The 24,776-nt window shown below is 36.2% G+C and overlaps 1 protein-coding gene across 2 annotated transcripts in view; it reads left to right on the top strand.

The window, feature by feature from the left end:
- Positions 1-9,262: 9,262 nt before the first annotated feature.
- EDIL3 (EGF like repeats and discoidin domains 3) overlaps positions 9,263-24,776 on the top strand; it is a gene marked incomplete at its 3' end in the record, with an annotated part of 399,965 nt that continues 384,451 nt past the window's right edge. For both annotated transcript variants that reach the window (XM_081296057.1, XM_081296058.1), the window contains exon 1: positions 9,263-9,880. In XM_081296057.1, coding sequence (XP_081152183.1) covers positions 9,814-9,880 — 67 coding nt within the window. In that variant the 5' untranslated portion in view covers positions 9,263-9,813. The remainder of the gene's footprint in view (positions 9,881-24,776) is intronic.

Consider the following 24,776-nt stretch of genomic DNA (forward strand, 5'->3'; position numbering starts at 1 on the left):
GTGATTGCACTTAACTCTGAACAAGAGGCCATATCCCATGCCCATTAAGGATCACTGGAGTGGTTGCATTACAATACGGAATAAATCAAATGTGTCCATTTATTTAAAATTTATGTGACACACATTGTAAATCTTATAGGAAGAAGAAATAAGCATAAAAAATTATAAAGGGAAGGTAAAACTAATGTTATCTTCATAAGACACAATCATTTGTAGAAAATCCAGAAGACTCACCTTAAAAACTAATATAAACAGAAAATGACTTTGATAAAGAAACTAAGCTTGACCTTCTTGCACACACAGACAATACACAGGAATGGCATTTTTTATATACATACAAGAGCTAGTTACAAAAAGTAAAAACGGCATTTAGGCATGTAAATAAAAAGAAAATACCTAAGTAGAAACCAAACAAGAATATAACAGACAACTTGGATATATAGGTAGGTATATTAATATTATAAATAACCTTATTCTTATTTTTCAACTAGGCAAACCCATCCTAAAGTTTATATAGGGAGAAATAAATGCACATTAGTCAGGCAATAGTTTTTAAAAGAAGTGAATGAAAGCATTTTACCTTAGTGATTATCAAAAACATTTTAAAACAAGAGTGTGGTAATGGCACATGAATTCAGTGAAAAGATCTATTAAAGCCAATATATAGTGACTAAGAGACCGAGTTGTCATATCAATTCCTTAGACACAGATTTATTCAATAAGTGGTTTTAGTATAACAGGCATTTGGGGGAAAATAAGTAACATCTAAACCATTTCTTCACACAAAAAATTGAGGTGGATAAAAATAGCAACCACACTCATGAAAACATAATACTCATTAAACTTTCTATAAGAAATAGGACAACATGTTTATAAACATGAATAGTGAGAGAACAGAATTGTGAGAACCTACAGTAGAGAAGAACAAAACTTGGAAATCATAAAGATGGATAAATTTCATCACCAAAACTATATACACTTTAGCACAGTAAAATCAGACAAAACAGTTACAAACTAAAGTACAAACACCAGCTGGATAAATTTTTGACATAAATATAACACAAAGTGGACTAATTTCTTTAATATATACAGAGCTCCTACCAATCGATGATAAAAAGGTCAGAAATCCAATATAAGAAAAGAGCAAAAGACATGAAATGTCAGTTCACATAAAGAAAATATAAATTATCTTTAAATATGTGAAAAATTGCTCAAACCTAGTCATAATAATAGATATTCAAAATCATGTGGTGTTATTTTCATCAGGTTGACAAAATACGAGTGCTAAGACATTGTAGTGGCCAAGCTTAGAGAGGCCTGCTTTTGGTGAAGATTAGAGGGAAGGATGAATTTACACATTTTTTCTAAATGACAATTTCATGATTTTTATCATAATTATAAATGCACATACCCTTAACTCACAATATCACCTCAAGCAGTCTATCCTAATGAGTTTGTCTCACTCTTATGTACAAAACGTATATTCACTGCAATATTGCTTGCAATATTAAAAAATTACAAAAAACTTATATGCCCATCAAAAGGGATTTACAATACACAAATATTATGCGGCCCTCTACACAATATTGGAGAGGTAATTTCTGTGAAAAAAGCAAGATGCATGTTTATATAATTTAATAACTATTTTAAAAATCACATTTGTATACACATTCCCATTATATGTACATACATATATATGTTTGTGCATTTGTATTTGTGTATGTGTTTGTGTGTATAAACAATACAGAAGCAGTAGCTACTATCTACTGACAGTTGGTCTGGAGAGGAAGGAGACCTTGGACAAGAAAAAGAATATCATTAGAAGGGAAAATATTACCTCCTTGCACACTATTTAATACCATTGAAATTTCATTGTACACATATATAAGTTATTCAGAAATATTTCTGGAAAATAAAAACTGAGTCACTGGGGGGCTGGAGTTGTAACTCAGTGGTAGAGTGCTGGCCTGGCATGTGTGAGGTACTGGATTTGATTCTCAGCACTACATATAAATAAATTAAATAAAGGTCCATTGACAACTAAAAAAATATTTTTAAAAAACGGAGTTACTGAAATTGGCTGAGGAAACTGGAGGGAAGGAATTAGAAGCACCAGAAATTTCTCTTACCAAGGTCAGACATTGGAGGCAAAGGTGACCTCTTGCTCATAGACCTTGCACATTCTCTGGAAGCAGCATTCATCTGGGAGTCGAGCAGGGGAAAACTGGAAACTAGAGATTTAGTATAAAACTTGTGGCCTTAAAGATTAATTTTCCCTAGTGTTCCTAGTAGAGAGACCAAAGAATTTTAACATAACACTCAGCTATGTCTAAGGCATGCAATTATCTAAATAGCAGGAGTCATTTATAATTCCTTTGAAAGATAAAATTAACATGAATCAAACAACCAAAGAAGAGTGAAAAGCACTGGTAATTCTAAGAAACGATGGTTCTGTGTTGTTGGAATAATTTGGCTAGGTCTTCAGGGGAGATGGGAATTCAGCTAGTGGGCTTCATAAGAGGCCTTCCAGCTGGGAGGAGTGAAAAAGTGTTATGAGTTATGCAAATATTTTAGAGAATTAAAAAACGTGCTTGGAACTCTACATTCAAGCAATATATATTCTAAATTAACAAATCAAGAAGGGCAAGAGAATGTGGAGTGTACTAAAATTGACAGTTACAATTTTAGGTACTTAAATTAAAAATCTAAATATATAAAGTTAGTTACACCATTGTCTAAACATGCATTAGAACATAATAGTTATGAAAACAACTCCTGGAATCATACCAGGAGTCAGATACTGGATCTTGTCTGCATCTCTCATGGCCTCTTTGATCCTGGGCAAAATACTAAAATGTTTTGATGCTTGGTTTCCTCAGCTGTTAAATGGAAATAGTGAAAACATTTACCTCAAGAAGTTGTTTGGGAGATTATTTAGGAAAGCAATATTTGTAAAAATGTACAATTTAGCATACAGTGAACTCTCCACAATTGGTGGTAGCAAAATGTAGTATGATGGGCTCAGGATTCAGATTGCTTATATTCAGTTATTAGCTCCAACACTAACTTAATCAATTAACTTCTCCTCTCTGTGCATTATCCTTCTCACTAAAGAAAAAGGATAACAGTGACCCACTATTAAAGTTTCTATTGCTGCAACACAAAAGACTACAAACTTGGCATTTTAAAACAACATCAATTTATTACCTTACAGTTCTATAGGTCAGAGATCCAACTGTTCTTAGCTGAATTAATAGTAGTACTGAGTGTAATCTGGTCAAATAATCTAAGATTATATCTATATCTCATTTATAGTCAATGTTTTATTCAGGCTTTTTGTTGCTTAGCCAAAGGACCTGAGAAGAATCATTTTAGAAGGGAAAGAGTTTATTTGGGGCTCACAACTTCAGAGGTTTTAATCTGTAGACATCTGGCCCCATTGCTCTGGGATGAAGATGAAGCACACCATTTGGGCAGAAGGGGACAATAGAGAAAGGCAGCTAAGGACATAACAATCAGGAAGCAAAGAGAGCTCTTGCTCACCAGAAACAACATATAGACCCACAGGTCCACTCCCAGTGACCACCTCCTTCAGCCACACTCTTCCTGCCTACAGTCACCATCCAGTCAATCTCTACCATGGAATTAATGCACTGATTAGGTTAAAACTCTCATAATCCAGTCATTTCACCTCTAAACTTTTTTGTGCTGTCTCACACTCAAGCTTTTGCGGGACCCCTCATATCTAAACCATATGTCAATAATGACAGAGATAATATGAAATACTGGATTTATTTTTTTTTTGTGACTTGACAAATTGAAAAATGAGTTTCAAAATGTCTAGATAATCCAAGGGCTGGGCAGAAAATGTGGAGTGAAGATAGTCAGCTATTGAGGAAAACTCTTTTGGAATTCTGTGTATGACTAAAGTTTCCTTATCATCATCATCATCCATCATCATTACTACATGGGCTAGGAACTTTTGTGCACCACAATGACTTACCACTATGAGTTTTGTACTATTATTAACTTCATTTTACAGAGGATAATACTGAGAGATGGCAATTAATTGATTTAATTGAGATAAGGGAGTTATAGAGATAGAGAGAGTCTTCCAATTTAATTATGTCCTAAATTCAAGGAATACCTGAATCCAGGTATGCTTCAGAATCTAAATTCCCAGTCAATAATAATAATTCATAAAAATTGCTTCAGTGGGCTGGGGTTGTAGCTCAATGGTAGTGCTTGCCTAGCACTTGTGAGGCACTGGGTTTGATCCTCAGCACCACATAAAAAAATAAATAAAATAATGTTGTTTTTTAAAAAAAAAGTTTGTATTTTTTTAAAAGAAACTATCATAGTCAGTTTAGACTGCTACAAGTTATAATAGAATGGGTGGCTTGAACAACATATATTTTCAACTATTCTGGAGACTAGGGAATCCAAAATCAGGGTACTGGCAGATTCAGTATCTGGTGGGTGCTTGCTTCCTGTTTCATAGATGTCTGTCTTTTCTTATTATTGTGTCCTCACATGGGAGAGAACAGGGGGAGGTCATCTCTCTGGAGTCTTTTCTTAAAAGGACAGTAATCCCATTCTTAAGGACTTCACTCCTCTGACATAATTGCACCCTTAAAACTCCACCTTCAGATATCTTCACATTGTGGATTTAGGGTTAAATATATGAATTTGGGAGAAATGAAAACATTCATTTCATATCAAAATCCAGTAAAATTCTTCAGGTTCTTTTTTTAATTTTTCTGCTACTTAACTCTGCTTTAAGGAAGTGTTTTCACTTTATTTTCCCTATAGCACTTAAGCTACAAAGTGTTAACAGATGTTTTGAGAAAAAGTTTGTCATAATAACAAAGAGAGATGTTTCCAAAATGTGGAATTAAATACTCTTGGACATTTTTAAACTACATAACCTTTAGAGTATTTAATATTGCTATGATGCTCCATGAATGTCCAAGAAGCTGGTTTAAGGTGCAATGTTGCCCAAAATTATTTGACCATGGAACATTGCTGTTTTCCAGAAACCTATTAACATTTTGGGGAAAAGGAGGCCTGCAGAAAACAATTTGGGAAGTGCTGTCAAATGATGTATAGATTCATTTTTAACAATTTACGCACAAATTTGGAGAAGCTATAAAACTGTAGGCTCAATCATGTGTGATTAGTAAGGTCCCTTAGCACTTTATGTGAGGTAACAGATTCATAATAGATTTTTTTAAATCTTTTCTTTTTTTCTTTCTTTTATAATTCATTGTGATCTTTTAATATTTCTTATGTTTAACATTTGAAGAGGCTATACATGAGCTCAGTAAAAGTGAAATGAATGGGATAAATGTAAGTTACAGAAATTGCCTGAAATTTTCAAAATGAAAGACTAAATGATAGATGGTCATTATCAATAAGTGGGTAAAAAGGGGATAACTGCATATGCTGCCTGAGTATAAGACCATATATTATTATTTTTTAATTGAAAATGAGACTTAAGTAGGAGAGGTATTAAACTGGCAACATCTTTCACATATTGTGTACCAGGTAATAAAGAATGGCATTTATTGTCATGACTACAGTTATTTGGATACAGAATATGCATTTTAATGTAGTTTTATGCCCACTGGAGTTTTAAAAACCCCTTCTTTAAATTAAAAGAAAGATAAATGTTTAGTAATGTATACAGTTGCCAAAAATTATTTAGCTTCCTAACATGCTTATTAAGGTAATATATTAACTTAAAAGTGGAAATAAGGAACAAAACAGGAAACTAAAAAAGCCTCTTAACTCATTCTCATCCAGAATATCTCATCACAGAGAGACTGGTTTCTAATTTTACATTTTCAGGATTCAGTACTACCCTTTAGAAATAATGCCTTAACTTGTTGTTGTTTGACTTCATAATGGCTGCCAATCTTACTGGAGTGAGATGATATCTTAGGGTGGTTTTGATTAACATTTCTCTGACTGCTAGAGATGGTGAGCAGTTTTTCATGTACTTGTTGATTGATTGTATGTCCTCCTCTGAGAAGTGTCTGTTTAGGTCCTTGGCCCATTTGTTGATTGGGTTATTTGTTATCTTATTGTCTAATTTTTTGAGTTCTTTATATACTCTGGATATTAGGGCTCTATCTGAAGTGTGAGGAGTAAAGATTTGTTCCCATAATGTAGGCTCCCTATTTACCTCTCTTATTGTTTCTTTTGCTGAGAAAAAACTTTTTAGTTTGAGCAAGTCCCATTTGTTGATTCTAGATATTAATTCTTGTGCTATGAGTGTCCTATTGAGGAATTTGGAGCCCGACCCCACAGTGTGTAGGTCGTAGCCAACTTTTTCTTCTATCAGATGCCTTGTCTCTGGTTTGATATCAAGCTCCTTGATCCATTTTGAGTTAACTTTTGTGCATGGCGAGAGAAAGGGATTCAGTTTCATTTTGTTGCATATGGATTTCTAGTTTTCCCAGCACCATTTGTTGAAGATGCTATCCTTCCTCCATTGCATGCTTTTAGCCCCTTTATCAAATATAAGAAAGTTGTAGTTTTGTGGGTTGGTTTCTGTGTCCTCTATTCTGTACCATTGGTCCACCCGCCTGTTTTGGTACCAATACCATGCTGTTTTTGTTACTATTGCTCTGTAGTATAGTTTGAAGTCTGGTATCGCTATACCACCTGATTCACACTTCCTGCTTAGCATTGTTTTTGCTATTCTGGGTCTTTTATTTTTCCATATGAATTTCATGATTGCTTTCTCTATTTCTACAAGAAATTCCATTGGGATTTTGATTGGCATTGCATTAAACCTATAGAGAACTTTTGGTAATATCGCCATTTTGATGATGTTAGTTCTGCCGAGGATGTGGGGAAAAGGGTACACTTGTACATTGTTGGTGGGACTGCAAATTGGTGCAACCAATTTGGAAAGCAGTATGGAGATTTCTTGGAAAGCTGGGAATGGAACCACCATTTGATCCAGCTATTCCCCTTCTGGGTCTATTCCCTAAAGACCTAAAAACAGCATGCTACAGGGACACTGCTACATCGATGTTCATAGCAGTACAATTCACAATAGCAAGACTGTGGAAGCAACCTAGATGCCCTTCAATAGACGAATGGATAAAAAAAATGTGGCATTTATACACAATGGAGTATTACTCTGCATTAAAAAATGACAAAATTATAGAATTTGGAGGGAAATGGATGGCATTAGAGCAGATTATGCTAAGTGAAGCTAGCCAATCCCTAAAAAACAAATGCCAAATGTCTTCTTTGATATAAGGAGAGTAACTAAGAACAGAGTAGGGAAGAAGAGCATGAGAAGATGACTAACATTAAACAGGGATGAGAGGTGGGAGGGACAGGGAGAGAGAAGGGAAATTGCTTGTAAATGGAAGGAGACCCTTAGGGTTATACAAAATTACATACAAGAGGAAGTGAGGGGAGAGGGAAAAATAATACAAGGGGGAGAAATGAATTACAGTAGAGGGGGTAGAGAGAGAAGAGGGGAGGAGAGGGGAGGGGAGGGGGATAGTAGAGGATAGGAAAGGCAGCAGAATACAACAGACATGAGTATGTCAATATGTAAATCAGTGGAAGTGTAACTGATGTGACTCTGCAATCTGTATACCGGGTAAAAATGGGAGTTCATAACCCACTTGAATCAAAGTGTGAAATACGATATATCAAGAACTATGTAATGTTTTGAACAACCAATAAAAAAAAGAAATAATGCCTTAAACTAATATTAGACATCTCATTTCAAAAATAAAGAAATACTTTATGATGTACATGCCACATGATGACAGGAAGTATATTTACTGATCTAAGCAAAAATGTTGTGCCAAAAAGTTGAAAGTTGATTGTTTGAAAGTATTTTGCTACAACTCTGGACAATACTGCCTCATTCTAATATCTGTGAACTTAAGCATAACAACAGACAGTAAATAAATGACTTTTTAAAAATCTGTTTTGACCCTCCTATCCCTCATGAGATTTTGACAAACCTTGTTCGGAAAGGGGTTTTCTATTAATTTTTATTGTTTTTGGTTGTTTGCCTGTGATACAATGTCTCTACTTCTTCCTAGCAATTATTTGGTATTACTTTTCCATCCATTTCCATCCCCCTTGAATTGATGATCTCACTTCAAATTCCAAAAGGAAGGCAGAAGTTTAAGTTTGAAGAGCTCAAGAAAAAATGAAGATGGTTGCCTGGCTAATTGCCTTCAGTTATCCTTATCTTGGTAAAATTTTCTTTCCACTTCTTGCCAAGGAGAATATTTCCTTCAATATCTGCGTTTCTGTGCTCCGCCCCGGACCCCCCCCCCCCAATTTCTCTCTTTTCTCTCCCTCACTCCCTCTCCAGGAAGGAAAAAGAAAAAGAAAGAAAGAAAGAAAAAAAAAAAAAAGCCCAACCCAAAAAGAGCTGTTTCATTTTGTTACCTGCAACTGCAGGAATTGAATCCATGTACAGTAAGCAATCCTTCTATCCGAAAACAGAGGAGAAAGCACAATTGTAAGCCAGGGGCTGTATTTTTGGTTCAATCACTTTCACTGCAAAAACTAATCCATTTATTTTAGTTTTGGTGGGTAGCAGTGAAATTTAAGCCCACCTGAGTGATGTTTCAAGATTCTGTTATTGCATTCTATTTTCTTGCATGGACCCCAGATTCGTCCCACTATTTCTCATCTAAAACAGATGTCTTGCTTAACTAGATGCATGGAATGTATGTCTCCTATTTGCTTTCATCCGTATACGAGTCCACAACCCTTTCTCCTCAGCCCTAGAGTAACTGAAATGCAGTCAGTACAGTGGAGCAGCCCAGTCTTAGCTGATTAGCGTCTGGCTGCTGACTAAGTTGCACTTCCTGAGAAATCCGGGCCGGCAATTCACTTTGCAGGGTTGGGTCTCTCACGAAGCTTTGTGCCCCAACAGCTACTTATTTTCCCGGGCTATACTGAGAAAGGAAGTTCAGGGGAATCCTTTACGTGGTTAATTATAAAGCCAATGCTAGAAACCAAGAGACTTTCAGACACCAAAGATGCTCCCCTTAACCCCTCAGTACCCAGCTGTGTGGAAAAGGTACTGGCAATGATGTAGGAACTTCGGAGGTGGTGGCAGGTGCCAGGGTGTGGCTGCGGCTGTCTCCCTTTTCTCTTCCAGCAGAAGGAGCCACCTCAGAGGGGGAGGGGGAGAGAAGGAGAAAAAGAGAGACGAGCGGGAGAACGCGGGAGGGATTAAGAGAGAGGGCGGGGGGCGGGCCGGCGCCCAGGGAGCAGGGAGCGCGCCTGCCCGGCTCAGGCTCACACGCACGCCGCCTCTGTTTGTACACACTGCGCTCCCGGCCGCCGGCTCGCTCCCCTCCTGCTCACGCTTCTTCATTGTTCTCCAAGTCAGAAGCCCCGCAGCCGCGGCGGCGTTAACAGCGCGAGCTAAGAGCACCGTCCTCTCCACCGCCCGCGGGTCCGCCCGCCCGCGCGGGAGACCCGGAGACACCACGAGAGTCCGCGCCCCGCCCGCCGAACCTCGGCCAGGACCCACCCGCAGCAGAGGGCAGAGCCCGCCAGCGCTTCCAGGGAGCTCACCCACCTCCGCGCACCGGAGCGCAGGAAAAAGGGGGAGGAAACGTTCCTCTTGGTGGCCACCACTCTTTCTAGCCCTCTCCAAGAATTTGTTTAAGAAAGCGCTGCGGGAAGAAGACATCTTCTTGAATTCTCTAACAGGGGCGGAGTCTACTGCTGACCTGCGGTGCCACCTCGGCTTCACTGCTCTCCGTGACGACCCCTGACCAGCCAGGCTCACGTCCGGAAGACCGGATCATGAAGCGCTCGGTTTTCACCTGGCTCTTGGTTGGGCTCAGCCTTGGTGTCCCCCAGTTCGGCAAAGGTGAGGCGGCGGGGCCCGGATCGCTGGATGCGGGACGGGAGGGGAGTCCCCAGGGAATGCTGCGCAGGGGCCCTCGGGCTGTCCTCGGTGCGTGCCACCGGTGGCGAGCGCCGCGGGCGGCGCGGAAGAGGCGGCGCGCCCTGGGTGCCCTGGAAAAGTGCTAGCAAAGTCCGAGCAGAGTGTTCCGGGCTGAATAGGAAGAAATGTGCGATCTAGGAAAGAGGAAGACGGAGGGGGAAAGGTGGTGGGAAGATGACGGCGTTCCCCGGCACCAGTGATTCTGCTACTGGGTCGCCAAACGATCCTTCACTAGCAAGTGCCCAGGATTCTGGCAGTGGAAGCCGGGCGGGGCTTTAGTAGGGGCCGAAGCCAGGGAGACTAGGGCGCCAGGGTGTCGTCTAGTTGATGCGGGAAGAGGCTAGAGAACCGCAGGGCGGTCGGTCCTTGGCGTGCGGTACTCTGGCACAGGGCCCAGGCTGAGCCATTTGTTAACCCGGAACCGGCACTGGGAGTTTTGGCCGCGGGTGAGGTGGAGAGGGGTCTGGTAGGTCACGGGCTTTCTCTCACCGCCCTTTCCCTGACGCGTGGCATTGATTACAACAACCCGCCCATCTTCTAACCCCAGGGGCCTGGAGCTTTGCTCTGTACTACCTCTAGATAGGAGCGTAACTCTGGGTAATAGAATCCTGCGGTGCGAGTCAACCTTCGTGCCCCCAGCTCAGCAGCAGAAAAGTTGCAAGAGCTGGTCTGGTCGCTCTTTCCATGACTTGCATGGAAAAAAAGAAAAAGAAGGAAAACAAAACAGCCTTTAAAAAATATTCAAGACTTCGAGGAGTCTCCTATGGAGATGTTTAGGTGACTTTCAGGTCCTCAGAGAGTGGTGGCTGGTCAATGCAAATCTTGGTCCAGACCTAGGTCTAGCCGCTGGCAGGGGCTGTGTAGGCGTCCAGAAGGCGCTTGGTGCAGCGGCAGAGACTCTAAGGGGGGTATTGGGGATCTGTGCCCCTCCTGTGCTCACGGATAAGGGAAGCCCCTTCAAAGGGATCCGCGGGTAATAGAATCCTCTGCAGACAGCTTCAAGTGGAGAGCCAGCCGAGTACACTACAGGGTCTCAAAACGCTGTGCTTCTTAAAAAAAAAAAAAAAAAATGTAGTTGGATTTAAAAATGCGTTGACTGGAATTCATTTAAGATTAGACACTGCATGAATATTCTACACCATCCATCCATGCACTCATCTATCTGTTTCAGAGGATGGACTCTTGACTCACTGTTTTGCCTAAGAAGTCGAATGTTGCTGGTCAGATGCCCTCTCATCCCCAATAGTAGAGATCCATGGCCGCGCTTTGCTTTGGTCTCCTTCGCTCCCCCAGAATGTGGCTATTTTTCCCAGCCCGCGGGCGTGTATGTAGGTGTATGCCTAGACTGTGTTTACCAAAGTGTCCTTCCAGTTATCAGGCAGCGACATCCGCTCCACTGAAGGTTAAAGAATCGAAATGGTTTCATAGGTGTTCTGATGATTCCCCAGCATTAAAGAAAAGATAAGTGCCCTGATTGCCTTTATTTTTCCTTTATTTCCTCTCTGGATTCCTTTTGCACTTTGATCCTTAGCAAGAAGGGAAAGGGAAGAAATGCAGGCACTCCCCTCTCCTCCTTCCTTCCCTGCCTCTGTTCCTACCCAAACACGAACACATTCACCCACTCACATGCATCTACACCCAGTTAGTGCCTCCACCTTCTGTTCCCACTCCGAAGTGGATAGCGGCTGGGACAGGAGAGGAGAAAGTGCATATAGCATGTTTGGCCGCTCTTGTTTCTCCAGGTCTGGTGACAGGAGCCTGGGGCATGGTAAATCTGGCTGCTGGGAACTCTGTCTGCTAAAGATACCCACGCTGAGGGCACAACTTACTCTATCAGTCAAGCTAGGCTTTCCATTTTGGTTCTCATAGATACTTCTGGGGCAGCTTTATACTCCATATTATTCAGATTTATTTTTTCAGCCTGTCTCTGGGGCAGAGGAAAAGAGGGCTTTAGGAAAGAACTGGCCATTTTATTCCAGCTCTTTCTGTAAAAACTCAACCTCTCTTTCTGTTTTCCCCCTCTCCCAGCTCTGCAGAAGGCAGAGTACAGCTTGCCTGAAAGCTCTACACAATTAAACTTTGGGCAAACTTATTGAAAACAGTGCTTACACTGAGACTGCTCCTCTTGCCACACACCATACCATATATCTAATGTATTTAATGCTTTATAGGAATTGGTGTTTCCCTCTGTGTGGGTTGTGCATTAATGCATGGGCTATGATAAGGATATGCAACTCCTTTTATTAGTTGTCTTTATTTTAAAATTAAACCAATGGATCAGTCAGATTGAATATTTTATTAACTCCTAAATTATTCATCATTATGGGTTTGCTTTAAAAAATTCAATAACATGCATACAGTTGCAGCAATCACATGACATCTTATGCAATCTGTTCCTCACTGCCTGCATGCAGTTTTGTGCCTGAAGTCTTTAAGCAAATGGCACTATCTAAAAATGTCTAGACATGTCCTAAATACTATGAATCATTTACATTGCATTTCTGTTTTTAATTAATGGTGATTTTTTAGTTAATTCTACATAAGGATAAATTAATAACTTAACTGTCTTACTCCATATATATTTACATAGTATTATCAATATTTATGCTGGAATAACAGGTTTCTGTTATTATTACACATTCCTGCCTTCATTTCCTAATTAGCATGACCACTAACTTTATACTTTATAAATAAATACTAATTTCAGACTCAAGCTGAAATATTTAAAGATAATTTTGTAATGTTAAATTAAGAATAATCTGAAAATGAAGTATACTGCTGTGGTAATTTGTCACAGATGCAAAATCTGGCTATGCCTTACATTGCCATGGTACAATAAGTTTTCCCTTCTGTCCTGAAAAAGTATTTCGGATTATTTCTCTAATGTTTTCTTAGAATTAAAATGTATTTTGCTTTAAGATTATATGACTTTGGAAAAACACTTATAATAAAAATGATGGTGAAAACATTGAAGTGGTCTATTCTTCCTTATATGGTCTTGAAGTTGCAAAGATTTCCCCAAAGATGCAAATGTATTGCACTTCTGAACATTTCCTTAAATTAAAACTCTGTTGTATTTTTTTTAGCAATTACTTCAGGTAAATGTTCACATAAATCATGTATTCAGATCTAAAATGCTTTGAATAAATATTTTAATAAAGTTTGCTTTCCTTCTGAATACATGTGATTTTTTCCTTCTTACAAAATTACAGCAACATAAAGGAATAAATTTACATGACTAAAATAAAATAGCATGATTACTCAATACCATTACAAAATATATTTCATAGTTTTTAACAGCTATATTAGTACTCAACTCTTAAATTCTTGATTTTAAGATCAAGATTTTAATTAGATTATTTATTCGTAGGTGTTTCATCCTTTGAAGAGTTTTAAATAATGCTCTGGAGTGTATTAGTGTTTAATTTTTTAGAAACTCTCTCATTTGAGTTTCCTTAAAGCCTAAGAAAGTAATTCTCATATTTGTTGTTTGCTGCACACTCGCAGGTGCAGGGGCTTTGAGTATGATTTATGATGTAGCAGTTTTATTGAATCCTTGCCAAAAAAAAAAAAAAAAAAGTGCAGGCTTCAGAACTCAGTTCAAGCCAGAAGTAAATCATAATGAGAAGGTACTGAGTAAAAAATAGCAAATTTTACAAATATTTACTTAGTATGGCTTCTATCACAGCTAATCAGTTTACTCTTTTTATTTGCTAAGTAGTTTGAAAACTGGCATTAGTATGAAAAAAAAAAACAAGGTAGAAAACCAAAGCCAAGCCACTCCTATTATTAAATTCTTATTTGTGTTTAAAAGAAGATGCTTAGCACATTTGTTATTGTTTTTGTTCTTTTATCATAATCCCTGTGATGATTATAATATTTTTGGGTTAGTCAAATAAAATATGCATTTATGGACAAAGTCATGTGGCTGCACAAATAAAGTAGAGCAACTATTAAAGTATTTCTCATGACTTTCTTTGTAAAACTAATAGATATTACTTAAACTGAATAAATTAAGGCTTAACTGACACTAAAAATATCTATAAAATTCTTTAAATCTTTGCTTTTAAAGAGTTGTTGAAGGGAACAATACTGGAATTAACCATGCCCTCACCAGCAGGTGTCAGGATATTCAATAGAGATCTTTTCAAGAAAGATGGAAAAAATAAAAACTAAAAGAAGTAGAGAGTAAGTGCTAATTTACAAATTCCCATAAAATAACCTTCTATGAAACTGATGTATGAATTTTCAGTGCTCCTAGAGAAGGAGAGGAAGGGTCTTGTAAGGAGCTAGTGCTTGTACCATAGAATTTTAAGTTGAAAAAGAATTGCTGTGCCACAGACAACCATGTTCACCCTTAGGTTTGAACCATTGTTTTCAGGTGTTTCCTGACTGTAGTCCAAGGATGAACACATAAGTCTATCAGGTATTTAGTAAAAAAAAAATTACGACTTAAATTTCTAGCATATGTTCTAACCTTACTCTCCATACCTACTCTTAAGGTTCCCCTATATTTTTGATGTCCCTCAATGCAAAGAGATGAGTGCTTATATTTGTTCTTTTCTGTTGTGATGGTAAAGTGTATTTCCTGGAAAGGACAAGTATTGGAATAACATAAGTCATGTCACCAAAAGAGACTAAATGTGATGTGAGAAATAAATCTTTGTTATTATCAATTTTAGGCAGTTATTAATCCATATATGCTAAATATAGATTATATATGTGCATATTGTGTCCCAGACTCTATCAGTGACTTGAAGTCATTTGTTTTAGATTGACTCTTATCAACATTACTTCTCACATCCATATCTGCTGATATAACCCTTAGTGGTATATTTACATTTACAATCTTGCTAGCAGTTTTTTTTTTTTCTTTGACCAGGGACTGAACACAGGGGCACTTAACCATTGAGCCATATCCCCAGCCCATTGTTGTTCATTGTTGTTTATTTATTTATTATTTCGAGGGAGAGTCTTGCTAAGTTGCTTAGAACCTCACCCAGTTGCTGAGGCTGGCTTTGAACTTGTGATCCATCTGTCTCAGCCTCCTAAACCCCTGGTATTACAGGCATGAGGCAATGCATACAGCTCTGGTTATAACATAGTCACTGATGTGCCAAATGACCTGTTTCTAGTGGCATCCTGTCTGTGTTAAAATTCTTCCTGAAATTAAAAACAAAAAAAAAAAACAACAACAACAAAAAAAACCCTCTCTCTTTTTCCTTCTTCCATTTTCTTGCTAGATAGCAACTAGAGCACATTCACTATAAAACTGTATGGTATTCTGTTGTCATTATTCAGAGCTTGCAAATCTACAAAACATTGTCATATCTGCACACTTTTCTTTTTGGTAGAAAAAAATGAAGATTATAATTTAAAGCCCACCTACTAAATTCAGAGATTTATAAATGAAAATAAATTGGAATTGGAACTAAGGAACAACTCGAAGTTTTACACCTTGATTTTATCAAATTGCCTTCACTAAAGTTATCAACTGGGTAGTAATTTATCTTCACTCTTCAGTGTAGAAATCACTTGCCTCACAACTTCATTCATATAACACACAGCTGAGAATCTAGAAGAAAGTATCAAAAACTCCTGACCACCTAAAATAGATGTCACATTTAGGCTTTCGATTATTCATTGTAGAATAGTCTATTTATCTTGGCTTTCACAGTTTTGCATTGTCTGTAAACTGTATCCAGGAAATTAAAGGTATATGATATAATAGGTCAGGCTTAATTGGAACAATAAAACATGTCAGCTGTTAGATTAAGAGGACAGTAATACTTTTCAGTGTAAGAAACTGGGGACATTTAGTGTGTGTGGTGGAGGTTGTACAGACTTCAAGGTATCCCTCTATGAGAGAACAGTATAGTAATTGATACAAATATTGCTCTTGCATCCTAGAGAAACACTATCTGCAATATGTTCATCATGTTTCAGTACCAAGGCAATGATATTATTGAGAAGAGATTTTATCAAAAATATTTAAGCTTGTAAACCTGTTTTATGATGAAAGAGTTAGAAATCTGAGAAATTAATTTTTAGCCACTTGGCCCATCATGCCAGTGAAGACAGCATACATTTTTATTTTTTTTACTCTAAGTTATGAAATGAAGGTATTATGAGACATAGTATTTAGTATCTAGAAAAGAGGTACACCTCAGAAATCATATAAGATATCATGCAATTATTTGGTTATATTTTAGAAAAGAACAATGCTATTTTGTTTTTTTTTAATATGCATTATTGCATTGATTGTAACTGTAAGATTTGTTCAACAGAAGATTTATGGTGCATGAGGTAGAATGGAAGATTTATATTCAAGAAATTAGGTGAAGGTGTTTTAAGCACTAAAGCACTTTAGAATGTGATTGTTACTATGGCGAAAGAAGATTTACTTGGCTTTACTTTTTCTCTTTTCTAAAACCAATCTGTATCAAACTGATTCATCTATTTTAAAGTAATTTAATGTGATATAATATTTCATAAATCCAACTCTCGTGTTAGATGATAATGTGCTTGATGTGAAGGTAATCTTTAAATGGGTTTAGCCCACCATGCATTCCTTAGGGTTTATGCGTGACATTTGACAAAGTAGTTTATTTTGAAAATGCAAAATAATCCTTTAAGTCCCTTCTTGTACTTAGGTCTGGATGACCATTTAGAGTAAACTGACACCAGAGGTTAGCTGAGGTAACCTGGGCTCATGACCCTTCAGCAGACAAATCCAGAACAGTCAATTGGGCACATTGGAGAATGTTTTTATTTGAAATAAAACAAACAAATGTGAACCTCTAATTTACAATAACCTTCCACCTGCAGCTATACCTTTTCTGCCTGTCCTGACATCCATGTTACCCTCTCCCATCACATTTTTCTAAGTGTACTTGTACTCTAATTTTATACACATTACTTTTTTGCTTGTGCATTTATCTTTTTCTTCCTATGGTTTAACTTACATATTATAAACCCTAACATTTTGGAATTTTTTATACATAAAAACTAAAACCAAATTACCATCCATAAGGCTTTGATATTTATATTTCAAGTTTTTGTTTAATATTTTTTGCTTTTTACAAAGCCAGGGCTTAACATAGTGCTGGGCAAAACAAACAAGAAAACCAAACAACAGTAGTAAAAATCCAAACAATGAATATATGCTGAACTTAGTGGAACAATCCACCCCCTTCACACACATGAAGTGTTGCTTAGGAAGTACTTGCACATTTTAAACAGCAGTGTGCTTTATATGTATATACACATAAAAATAGGTCAAAAGCAGTTTCAGGAACTTTAAAAGCTTTGTTTCTCACTCTCTTACATAACCATTTCTTACTCTCTTGTGTTGTAGAATGAACCTACTTTGAAAGTACTCCTAAATGCTTCTGCGAGACTATTGATAAATATGTAATGTTAAAGTACAGGTAGAATATAGAGCGCTTTTTGTTTGTCACGAATCTTCAATTAAAAGAAAAGCTACTTTTCAATGATAGATTCCTTTGTTAGATACAAGGTTCTGACACTTCTGCCTAACTTTAATTTTGACTTAAAAACAATGGTTTTTAGGCATAATCCTGTTTCTCTTTTCTTTCTTCCCTTTACTTGAAGCCTGACATCATGTCAGCATAAATGTCTTGATAGACAAATTAACAAGAGACATTCATTCTGATAGCTTTCTTAAGTACAGCAAATAAGTCTAACTTGTACTAAGTACATACTATATGTTTCACTGTTCTCATTATGATCTCTAATTCTACTACACAGGTACTATTATGATTGACAAGTGAATGAGAAAATGGAGATACAGAGATGTTTAATCATTTTCATGATAATAACTTTCAGAGATACAAAGTAGCTTATACATTAGAATCAAATTTGAATCCAGAGTCTCCCCTTTTACATACTAAATGATACTGTCTCCAGCAGTGAAACATCCTGTGTATAAAGGAGAAACCTTGTTAAATATTAATATTGTGAAACATAAAATCACATTCAGCCATTATTTAACTAGTAATTATTTTGGAAGGGGAAATCATTTGAATTCTTAAATTATTTGAAATTCAGAATTTAAGTTGTTAAGGTGTCTTAGCATTTTTCACATTCACAAATGAAAGAATATGCTGATTTTATTCAGCAAAACATGGTGTATCTGTCAGAATACATCACTAGTGAGAATACTGAGGGAGATAGAAGAGGAGCACTTGGGTAGTGATTTGAAGCAAATTTTCCTTAAAATCTTTTAACAAGATTTTTATCATGCATTTTGGCATTTTAGGATTTTGCCATTCTAAATTCTTCCATTGCTATTCAATAAGGTGTATAGGAGCATGGTTTCTCTGCTATTTTCAGTTACATAATATAATATACAGTGATTTTAGAGGTTAACAAAGTTTTTATTTCTGTTAGCTTAATGCAAGTATTTAATTTGCTTTATATTCCATCCTCATTTAATTTTATTTCCATATAAACTCATAAGAAATATTAACCAAAGGCACCAAATAGTCTCAAACCACATCAAGTAGAATATTATGCTTTCTAGTTTATTTAAACTATTTAAACAAAACTGAAGTTTTTCTTTAAAAACAAACTAATAACTTTAAATATTTTACAAAATAATGAAAATCATATCATCTAACATGACTTCATCCTCATTAATCTCCTCTTCCATGCATTTGTAGCTAAGAGTTGAAATGGACCTATGTATGTATGTGTATATATATATATATATATATATATATATATATATATATATATATCTTAAAATAATAAAATTATAGTAAAAATTTGAGAAGTATCTTGCACTTCTGTTTTAAGGAACACAAGAAGAGAAGGTGTTCTTAATATGATTTTACAGATAAGGAACCTGAGATTCAAAACAGACACACACTCTGGAATTCAAAGAGCTCATAGAGTCTGAATCTGGATCTACATGTTCTCGTTTCAAACATTTTTTACTCCTTTTTGCTATGATGCTTTGTTTGACATAATTATAAGTTATACTTTTTTTTCAACTCTTGAAGTCATGAGATGAAGAGGATGGATTGGAATGATAGTTGTTTTTTCAAAAATGATTCTAAAGAGCTTCTTTATCTAACATTAACACTTTCTTTCTGACCACTGGCATATAAACCTTCCTTTTCTTCTTGGATCCCATTATTAACCTTCATGACATCCTTCACTTCTGACTTCAGAGCCTTGTTTCTTCTTTATCATTTGTTCCCTTAAAATTTGAGGTGATTATACATAATCCTTAATGCTTCTGGCTTTTTAACGTTCTGATATAAATTTCCTGGAAATTCCCACCACTTATGATTCCCTCCCCTATTTCCTTCTGGCAGTATTATTCAATAGAATTTCTGATCACATGAAATTACTCAGCTATAAGTACTTTGAATGTCTCAGATTTTCCACCTCTTACTAGAATTTTCTGTCTTTTATTTTTCCTTACCCCTCATTCTCAACTGAATCCATTTGTGGTCACTACTCTGATTTCCAGTCATTACTTCTTTTTTATCTCCTTCCTAGTCTCTGTAGTTGACCATGTATGGATTTATTCATTATTTTTATCCATTTTTGTTGTTGTTGTTCAATGCCCAAATGACTTCTCTATTTCTGCCTTATTAAAGCCCAAACTCAGGTACTTTCCAAAATTCTTTTCCTGTTCCTGACACTAAGATAACTGGTGTTCTATCAAAGACAGAGAATCCATAGATTGGAAGTCCTAATGAGGTTGACTGAAAGGTTGAATTTAGTACTTTAGGAAGTGGTAGTCTGACATTATGGAGCTGTTGCTTTATAATTGTAATTTTGGCAATATAAATTGGGCTGTATTACTGTAGGAATTATGGCTGAGGGAGGGTAGACGGTAAAATGATTACAACATAAGAGTCAAGACACTCGATGACCAGATGTTGGGAAAATCATCAATGTGAGTATTAAAATCTCTCTCTCATACACACACACCCACACCCAATAACAATAACAACAAAAACAAAACAAAAAACAAAAAACAAAACATGCCAGGAGAAGTGTTGGAGAGGAATGCTGAACTAGGAATAGAAACCTTGAAGAGTTGAGGGGATGGGGTACTGAGATCAGGGGTCATTATTTTAAGCAGGCATATGGGGGAGTAGAGAAATATGACATAAATTAGATGTGGGTGTTTTTGAGAAGAAGGAGGAAGAATATTCTGGAAATGACACCCATTGAAGAACAGGTACTTAGCATCACAATTTCAAATCTAGAGATTAAGAGAGAGAAAACAGTATCCAGTTCAGAAGGCTGCAGGACAAAGAGTGACCTGGAGGAGAGATGGTCCCATTAGAGTCTGATGACTGACAGAGCCTTGTCCCAGGCACCCTTCTCTTTCACAATCCTTGTCCTACAGCCTGTGACACATCAAACTCATAATAATAGTTGGTAAATCTTAACTTACAGTGACACATTGTATGTTCTCATACAGCAGCTCTATTAAACTTTATAACAACCTAAGGGGGTATTATCCCCACAGACAGAGGAGGATTCAGACTAAGAATAGGATACTTTATCAGCACTAAAAACTAGGTCTTATAGATCCAAATCCAGGAATATTTTCATTGTAGCACAATTAGAGAGAAAAGCCCCAAATCCACAGAAGGATCCCTTCTAAATTTAAAGCTCAGCTGGGGGATAGGAAGGTTTCTGCAGTTCTGCCCTGACCTACTTTATCCCATTTAGATGGGCCTCTATGTACTTTGAGGTCAGCATAGTTACTGGGGATTGAGAACGTCTAATATGTTAGATGAGTGGCCCTAATTCTTGCCTGTTTTGGATCATTTGTCCAAATGGTTCTTACAGGAAAACAATTAACATCATTGCCAAGGACATATATTTTTCCTTTTTAATATGCTCATAACTGCATAACCTTGTATACATGATTTCTTTTCCTCAAATTTATGTTTTAAATATTTGTAAACCGTAATGTTTCTTCTTTAGTTTTTGACATACTGAAGTTGTATACATTTTTTTTCCTTTAATCTGTCCTTGTAAGCCATTCCTTTCATCATTTGAGTTGTTTCACTTGGCATCCATCCAAGTAGCCTACATATTTATTCCACAGGCTTGCAAAAATTCAACAGAGAATTCCAGGGATGTGCTTCCTTAAAATATTCCTACATACATTAATGTGTTTGTGTGGGTGGGTGTGTGTGTGTGTTTTAATTTTGAAACTACATGTCTTAATTTGTTTCTTTAATTTTATTTATTGGGTCATTCCTTGCTAAATAGTGCATAGGTAGGCCATGCTTCTATTCATAATTTTATTTTACACTTGGCTTCAATGGAATTTTACTTAAAGTTTTGGCATTCTGTATTTAGTATATTTGTTGCTACTATTATATGATGCATGTTTCCCACCATAGATCTTCATTTCCTGCAAATGGCATTATGCTATTTATTGCTATTTTTATGTCATGTACATATCTGCTAAATAAAAAATGCAGTGTGCATATACCGTCATTAACTTTTTATTTCATAGTTATTCTTTCTTGAGGTCTTCCAAGTATTCATAATCCTCTGGAAACTGTAATTTATCTATTTCTATATGATTTTTTTTCTGTTTCTGTATCTATTTCTAACTATCTCACATATGTTCCCATTTTTCTCCTCCAAGCTCATTCCTCAGCTTAAACTGCAAAACGTCAGAGAATCTCTCTCTGATTGTCTTCCCTAAGTAATGTACACTTTAACAGAAGTGTGTGCATGCATGCACACATGTGCACACACACATGTATACATAACCATATACTCCTTGCTATTATTCTCTAGCACTCTATTGTTTTAAAAAGAATGAGCACCTATACATTGTTAGTAGGTCTGAGAACTAGTATACTCACTATGGAAATCAGAATAGAGATTCCTCAAAAAAACTGAAAATGTAGCCACCATGTGACCTAGCTGTTCCATTCCTCAATATTTATCCAAAATAATTGAAATAAGTATAATATAGTGATATATGCATTACTGTGTTAATGTAGCTCAATTCACAATAGTTAAGGTATGGAAACAGCCTAGGTTCTCATCAACAGATTAATTGATGAAAAAAATGTAGTATATACACACAATGGAGTTCTACTCAACCATAAGGAGAAATTATATAATTTTCTGGTAAATAAATAGAACTGGATGGACAACATTATGCTAAGTGATATAAGCCATATTCACAAAGTCAACAGTCCAATGTAGAAGGTTGAAAGAAAAAAGGAGAAGATTTCACAAAAAATTGATTTGAAGTCTGTAGATCAGAGGGAGGAGGAAGGAAGGGAAAGGAAAGAACAGGGGAATAAAATTGGCCAAATTATATATATATATATCAGTGATTTTCACTTTTATGTAAAATTATAATTCACCAATAAAAATAATATATATGCATAAAGAAATAGAAGGAAGACTAGAAGAGTAGCAAAATGGAAATGGAGACAGAAAAGAGAGGAAGGGAAAGGCAAGTACTGGATAATGTAGTGAAATAAATTATATTATGTGCATATATGTCACAATGAGCCCCACCACTATGTAGAATTATAATGCACTAATAAACATAAAAATAAAACATTGAATATTTTTCAAAACTTTTAGTTATATTCACTTTTAATTTGCTTGTTTATTTTCTATTATGTGTTCAGTAGACCATATGCTTTGTAAGGGCAGAAAGAATAATTTGTGTCATAATGAATATCTAGCTGGAAACATGTTGCTACTAGTAGGCACTCAGTATTTGTTTGCTTAATTTATGTATGCATGCTTAATTTATGTATGCATGCTTATATATGAACCATATTCATATATAAACGTGCACGTGTGCACACACACACATATTCTGGTTAAAAAGCATGTTCCTTTGATAGATCTCTTTACTTATTTAACAAGTTCTTATCTGTTTGAGGCACTGATGCATTGACTTGTGGATCATAGTACAAGAAACACATTGTTAAAAAGTAATATGTGCTTTAGTAGTGGCAGGCTACAAGAGCAGAGTAAATACATGGTCTAATGTTTCCCTAGCCATCTCATTTATGAACATTTTATAAGGAAGATTTAGGTTTTATCTTAAAGTATCAAATTTGAATAAAATAGTTGTATGTGGAAGATAAACAACATGCTTTAAAATGTCATTTTATTACTAGAGTCAACAAGAAAAGTATGTACAACAGAATCAAAGCACTTGGTGGTGTTTTAGATTGTCAGGTGGAAGAGCTGCAGTTAGTGTTTTGATCTGCTAATTGACCCAGTGCCCAACAATCACTCCATAAGCTCCACCAGCAATAACCTTCCTCTGGCCATGACTTCTCCCCGCACCCTCCGGCCCACCATGAACTCACACCTGCTAAACACAGAAGTTCTTGGCAGAGGAGAGAAGACAACACCTGGAACTGTGAATGCCCAGGAATGGAAAGCCCTGGAAAAAGCACCATTTAGAGCTGTGTGTAATGACATCTGTATGTCACCACACACTGCTGATTATTCCCCTGTAGGCAACTATATTCTTACCTTCTTTAAAAGCTCCTGTGGTTCCAACACAACTTATGTGCTTTGTGACTCCAGGAATTCTGGGATTTCCACACCTACTCTGAAAATTCTAAAAGGACATTTCTTTCTGGAAAAGTTTGTAAAGGAAAAGGATTATAGAGTAAAACTCATGAAATCTAATGCTTACTTTTTTTTTAATGTGACAAGAAAAAAACTTGGGAAGTCCTTTTTAAAAATTTTTATTTATTTATTTATTTATTTTAATTTGGAGATGGAAAATTAATTCTTTAGTTTTGCTTTAAAGTTTTAATATTTTTAACCGATAGCTGACATCTGCTATCTGTATGTTAAGTAATTAAATAAATAAATAAAACTGTATTGTTTAAATAAATATTTCTAAACAATATGCTTAATAATAAAATGGGTCATATCATAATAGATTATTTTTAAAAATTCATATGGTGGTAAATTATATGTAACATAGGATTACTATATTAACCCTGTTTGGTTAAATAGTTTCTTGGTGTTTAAATATATTCATAATGCTGTATTCACATCACCACCATCCGCCTTCATATCTATTTTCATCTTGTGAACTGAAATATTTTACCTATTGAACAATACCTTCCCATTTTTTTCCTTCTCCTAAGCCCCTGGCAGCCATCCTTCCACATTCTAGCTCTATGGTTTTGACTTCTGTTAGTACTACATATATGTGAAATCAGAGTTTTAGTCTGTTTATGGCACATTACTTTACTTAGCATCATGTCCTCAAGGTTCATTCATGTTATAGCATTGTTAAAACTACCATTTTAAGATGAGACAGACTTTCATTGTATGAATATCCCATGTTTTTCTTGTCGATTCATACATTCTTGGACTTTTGGCTTCCTTCCAAGTTTTACCTATTGTGAATTACACTGCTATAAACTTGACTTTGTAAGTATCTCTCAGAGACCATATTTCTTATTCCTGTGGTATATACTCAGAGTTCTGAGCCTTATACGAATTCTGTTTTTAATATTTTGGAAATTAAAAATGAAGTTTAGCATTACACATATAGCAGCTTTATCATTTTACATTTCCACCAGCAGTAAGGAAGTTTACTAATTTTTCTACATCTTCTACAGCACTTATTTTTTTGTTTTGATTTTAGCAAGACAGAGAAATGAACAAATTGCAGTTCACACTTAATGGGTGTGAATACATATTATCTCATTTTAATTGTGATTTGCATTTTCCTGATTATTAGTGATGCTAAGCTTCCCCGCCCCCCTCTACTTATTGGTAGTTTGTGTTTCTTCTATGG

This window comes from Spermophilus citellus (assembly GCF_964194105.1).
Source record: "Spermophilus citellus genome assembly, chromosome: 1".
Taxonomy (NCBI): domain Eukaryota; kingdom Metazoa; phylum Chordata; class Mammalia; order Rodentia; family Sciuridae; genus Spermophilus; species Spermophilus citellus.